At 48.3% G+C, this 5,915-nt stretch overlaps 1 protein-coding gene across 1 annotated transcript in view; it reads left to right on the top strand.

The window, feature by feature from the left end:
- ALDH16A1 (aldehyde dehydrogenase 16 family, member A1) overlaps nucleotides 1-5,915 on the top strand; it is a 15,248-nt gene that overhangs the window by 2,434 nt on the left and 6,899 nt on the right. Inside the window, 5 exon segments of the mRNA XM_010849612.1 lie at nucleotides 3,613-3,715; nucleotides 4,123-4,249; nucleotides 5,231-5,409; nucleotides 5,495-5,572; nucleotides 5,736-5,915. Of these exon segments, the coding sequence (XP_010847914.1) occupies nucleotides 3,613-3,715; nucleotides 4,123-4,249; nucleotides 5,231-5,409; nucleotides 5,495-5,572; nucleotides 5,736-5,915 (667 nt within the window).

Raw genomic sequence — 5,915 nt, forward strand, 5'->3', positions numbered from 1 at the left:
CTACAGGGCATAGAGTTGCAAAGAGTCGGACATGACTGAAGTGACTGAGCACGCCACAGTGTAGACTCAAATAAGTGGATCTGGGATGGAATACAGAGAATTCCCACACTTGGAGGTTGGTTAGAGATAGACTATCCTGAAATAGTAATAATGGCATAATACTCAATAAATTGCTTATATTTGTTGGGTGCTTTCTATGTTCCAGCCTCTGTGCTTAGCAAGTGCTTAGTCACTCAGTTGTGTTCAACTCTGCGACCCCATGGACTACAGCCCACCAGGCTCCTCTGTCCATGGGGATTCTCCAGGCAAGAATACTGGAGTGGGTTGCCATGCCTCCTCTAGGGGGTCTTCCCAACCCAGGGATCAAACCCAGGTCTCCCACATTGCAGGCGGATTCTTTACCGACTGAACCACCAGGGAAAGCCCTGTGCGCAGCATGATATCATTTAATCCCCAAAACAGTTGTGAAAGGGGATTATTGTCATTTAGTGATAGCACACAGAGGCTTAAAGAGGTAAGTAATAGGCTGATGGTCAACACAGCTTAAATGTCAAACTGAGATTTGAACCTGAACCCTGGATTCCAGAGTCCATGGGCCCCCACAACTCTCACCACCACCCCCCTGCTGCCCTGCAGCTCAACCTTACAATCTGTGGACCAGATTCAACCAGCTAACATGTTTTCTTTGGCCTGAACTTTATTTTTTTAAAATGTGCATTAGTGGACAACTAATTTCAAGTAAACATCCGGGATTCCAGCTTCTCTTGAAAATAAAATTCCAAAGTTTGGCAACCTTTGGCTCACATTCCCTGACAAATACCATCTGGATCCAATAGCTAACCGTCTTTTTAGACAAGTCCTGAGTTCTTAGTCTCTACCAGTGGCCTTTTCTCACCCCAGCATGGCCTGCCAGGACCTTGTGGAACATTCTTTCCAGGTTTTGTTTTTCTTTGGGGGTGGAATTTTGCAAACTTTCACAGAGGACTTAAATTATGAACTCTAATTCACCCATCACTCAATGTCAACAGTCATCCAGTGTTGTAGCTCTTTGTTTTCTCTTTTTTTTCCTGGAGTGATTTAAAACCCGATGACCTGTTAACTTCTCATAAATATTTGAATCTTCATTCCTAACAGATAAGGACTCATTTTGCAACATAACCACCAGGCCATTTTCACATTAGCAACATGAACAGTCATTCTTTAATATTGTCTAGTGTCCAACTCATGTTCACACATCCCCAGCTTTTTCCAAAATGTGACTTTCCATGGGGGCCTTTGAATTTGGAACTTCTGAATTTTTACTTTACTTAAAAATTGTTTAAAGAGAAATGAGGGCATTTCCCTGGTGGTCCCATGGTTAAGACTTTGTGTTTCCACCACAGGGGCTGTGGGTGCAATCCCTGGTCGGGGAACTAAGCCTGGCATGCTGCATGGGATGACAAAAAATAAATAAATAAGAATAATAATATTTTTTAAAGAAGAGAAAAACGAGGACTTTCCTGGTGGTCCAGTGGCTAAGCTTCTGTGCTTCCAATGCAGGGGGTGTGGGTTCAATCCTTGGTCAGGGAACTAGATCCCACATGCTACAACTAAAGATCCTGCATGCCAAATAAAGATAGAAGATCCCACATACCACAACTGAGACCCATGCAGCCAAGTAAAGAATTTTTTAAATCTTATTAATTATAAAAAAAAGTAAACAAAATGAGAAGGCCTACCTGGTAGAGTAAGAGAAAATCAGGAGACTGAGGCATTGGGGATGCAAAGAGAAAACAGTCTGCAGAAAGAAAAAAGTAGGAAGGATATCTTAGATTTAGCAAGCATTTGGGGAAGACAGGACCAGGGAGAGAAAGAAACAGGAAGCAGAGATGGTGAAATGCAGTAAAATTAATAGAAAGTCTTAAGTAAGTGCCCTTCTGAGCATATGACACATAGTGATCCATTTAATTCTCACCACTGACCTGTGACATAGGGAGGGACTGATTATCCCCATCTTCCAGATGGGCTAGCCAAGGCCCGAGTATTATAAGATCCAGGCTAAGAGTGCCCTCACACAGGAAGATGTGGAAGCCACCTGGCTTAAAAGTCCCACCTCCCAAAGAGACCCTGTAGCAGTGGTACAGTCATTAGACATTGCTTCCAGGGTCCTGGCAAGGGACGTGTCCAGCATAAGAATGCAGAGCACTCCAGCAACGCTCGATTGTTGTTGTTGTCCTTGTTGTCCTGTTGCTAAGTTGTGTCTGACTCTTTGTGACCCTTGCTCAAACTCATGTCCATTGAGTTGGTGATGCTGTCTAATCATCTCACCCTCTGCTGCCCCCTTCTTCTGTTGCCCTCGCTCTCCCGGCATCAAGATCTTTTCCAGTGAGTCGGCTTTTCACATGAGGTGGCCAAAGTATTGGAACTTCAGCATCAATTCTTCTGGATTGCTTTCCTTTAGGAGCGACTGGTTTGCAAGCAGTGATCTTCGGCACCCAATCTTCTTTATGGTCCAACTCTCTCATCCGCATGTGACTGCTGGAAAGCTTTGACTTTGACTTCCGTATAGCTCTGACTATTCGACTTTTGCTGGCAAAGTGATGTCTCCCACTGGATTTTTATGGTCTATTCCCAGTTTTCCCAGTCCAGGTGTAGTGGATCAGTCAAGGGTCAATGTTGTCTAGAAATATAACTAATTTTATCAGATTTCCAGGGAAATCATTTTTTTTTTTTTTTTTCTTTTTAGCTGCATCGGGATCTTAGTTCCCTGACTAGGGAGCAAACCCATATTAGAAATGCAGATGCTTAACCACTGGACCACCAGGGAAGTTCTAGTCATTTCTATTCAAGAAGGTCATTTCTCCATGGAGAAGAAAAAGTTTTATTAATGCTTTGTTCACATTCTCCATGTGTAGAAGTCAATAGGACATCCTTCATACACTGCTGGTGGGAAATGTAAAGTGGTTGCTATAGTAAACAGTTTGATGTTTCCTGCATAAGTTACTCTGAACATTGCTATATGATCCAGCAGCTCTGGGGTACATATACCCAAAAGAAGTACACAGGTATTCAAAGACTTGTACATGAATGTTCACAGCAGTACTATTCACAATAGCCAAAAGGCAGAAAATAACCCAAATGGCTATCAACTGATGAGTAGATAAACCAAATGCCATCACTCCAGACAATGGAATATCATATCAAAAAAAAAAAAAAAATGCTTGAGCTGAATAAAAGTGAAAATACAACATATCAACTTAAAAAAACAGAATTTAAAAATGGTGAATTTAATGTTTTAAAGTGGTAAGGAACCTGTCTGCTAATGCAGGAGATATAAGAGATGCAGGTTCGATCCCTGGCTTGGGAGGATCCCCTGGAGAAGGTCACGGCAACCCATTCCAGTATTCTTGCCTAGGGAATCACATGGACAGAGGAGCCTGGCAGGCTATGATCTGTGGGGTCACAAAGACTGAGTGATTTATCACACATATATATTTATATGTATTCCTACACAGGAAAATAACTGATGAGGTAAAGGGGGCAGATATTCCTCTCCCAGAGGACTCTGGGTAGGGGTCCAGCTCCCCCAGCCACCTCTCAGATCCCTTTCCTAACTGTTTCCACCTCCCCCAGGCCTGGTTGGACACCCAGGACCGGCACTTGGGTCACTATGTTAATGGACAGTGGTTAAAACCGGAACACAGAAGTTCAGTGCCTTGCCAGGATCCCATCACAGGTATATGATGTCCCCCAGACGTGGGAGGGAGAGGTATCTATGGCCCCAAGTGTCCCCACCAACAACACACCAGTCCCTTTGCTCACGGCCCTGAGGGCAGGGAGCAGCTGGTGGGAGAAGAAGGCTGAGATTTCTGGCTCCCTTTGATAACAGTCCTCCTAGCTATGGTCCTAAGCCCCTGTGGACACTTTTGAAGTTGCTGTCTCATAAAATCCCATCCTTGCCTGTGGGCAGACCTATGTAGATTTATCCCCATTTGTCAGATGATAAAACTGAGACCCAGAGTGGGGCAGGGGACCAGCTTTACTGCCTTGGGCTACTCCTGGGCTCCAGAAATGTCAGCCCCCTCCAGTTCTGACAAAGGCTCCCCCCACCTTCCAACTGGGTCCCCCCATTCATCTCCCTAGGAGAGAACTTGGCCAGTTGCCTGCAGGCTCAGAGCGAGGATGTGGCAGCAGCTGTGGAGGCTGCCAGAGCCTCATTGGAGAACTGGAGCACGCAACCCGGAGCGATTCGGGCCCAACATCTGACCAGGTGATGCACTCGAGGTGTGGACCCCAGGGGATGGAGACGGATTTGAGAACAAAGACTCTTCCCCAACATCACACTGAATTCATTGGCAGCTCAGGCTCATGTTCCCAGCTTGCCTTTGAGCAGCTGAAACATCCATTTCCCACTGTTTGCTGAGATTTGTAATGACAAAGCCTGATTCCCTGAATATCCTTGGGACTCTTCAGGGCACAATTTCTCAACAGCTCCTTGGGGCTGGTGAAGCCCCCAAAACCGTTTTTTGGGTTTTTTAAATATTTATTTATTTGGATGTGTCGGGTTTTAGTTGTAGCATGATGAGTGTGTGCTAAGTCGCTTCGGTCGTGTCCAGCTCTTTGTGACCCTATGGACTGTTGCCTGCCAGGCTCCTCTGTCCATGGGATTCTCCCAGGGAAGAATACTGGAGTGGGTTGCCATGCCCTCCTCCAGGGGATCTTCCCCACCCAGGGACTGAACCCACGTCTCCTGCAGCTCCTGCATTGCAAACTGATGCTTTACCACAGAGCCACCAGGGCATGTGGGATCTTTAGTTGTGTCATGCAAACTCTTAGTTGCGGCATATGGGACCTGGTTCCCTAATCAGGGATTGAATCTGGGCCCCCTGCACTGGGAGTGCAGAGCCTTAACCACTGGACCACCAGAGAAGTCCCACTCCAAAACACTCTTGGGGAAGTTAGAGACAAAGATGCCATTTCCCCAAAGAACAACTGAGATTCGAGGTTAAGCTTTCATTTCCTGGCACCTTTGGGGGAGGTGGCTAAGATCTTTACACAGCAACCTGAGGTTTTGAGTATTTCCCAGATTACATTTCTCATCAACCTTTGGTGCCCTCCACCCCTGGTAAATAGTGTGGGGATGCCCCAAGGGCTCCTGGGAACTATAGTTCAGGGACACAGCCTGTGTTCCAAGACTCTACCTGGCCAAGGGGCGGTGGGAAATGGGCATTCCCTGCTGCCTGCTCCACAGGCTGGCCAAGGCGATCCAGAAGCACCAGCGGCTGCTGTGGACCCTGGAGTCCCTGGTTACTGGACGGGCCGTTCGAGAAGTTCGAGACAGGGATGTGCCCCTGGCCCAGCAGCTGCTCCAGTACCACGCAGTCCAGGCGCACACCCAGGAGGAGGCGCTGGCAGGCTGGGAGCCCATGGGTGAGCCGCAGGAGTCCCAGCCCCTAGCCCCCACCGCCCTCGCCCTCCCCCTGGGGCCTGTGCCCAGTCTCCTCTGTTCCTGCAGGAGTGATTGGTCTTATCCTGTCCCCCACCTTCCCCTTCCTGGACATGATGTGGAGGATTTGCCCTGCACTGGCTGTGGGTAAGTGGTCGGTGGGGTCTGGATCCGGGGTCTGAGGGAGGAGGGGCTGGGGCCCTGGATCCTGGGTCTGAGGGAGGAGGGGCTGGGGGTCTGGATCCTGGGTCTGAGGGAGGAGGGGTTGGGAGTCTGGACTCCTCGGTCTTGAACTACCTACTTCCCCCAGGCTGCACTGTGGTGGTCCTGGTGCCCCCAGCCTCCCCGACGCCCCTCCTCCTGGCCCAGCTGGCAGGAGAGCTAGGCCCATTCCCAGGAATCCTCAATGTGATCAGCGGCCCTGCCTCCCTGGGGCCTGTTCTGGCTGCCCAACCTGGAGTCCAGAAGGTGGCCTTCTGCGGAGCCATCA

This window comes from Bison bison, unplaced genomic scaffold (genome assembly GCF_000754665.1).
Source record: "Bison bison bison isolate TAMUID 2011002044 unplaced genomic scaffold, Bison_UMD1.0 scf7180017864285, whole genome shotgun sequence".
Classification (NCBI taxonomy): domain Eukaryota; kingdom Metazoa; phylum Chordata; class Mammalia; order Artiodactyla; family Bovidae; genus Bison; species Bison bison.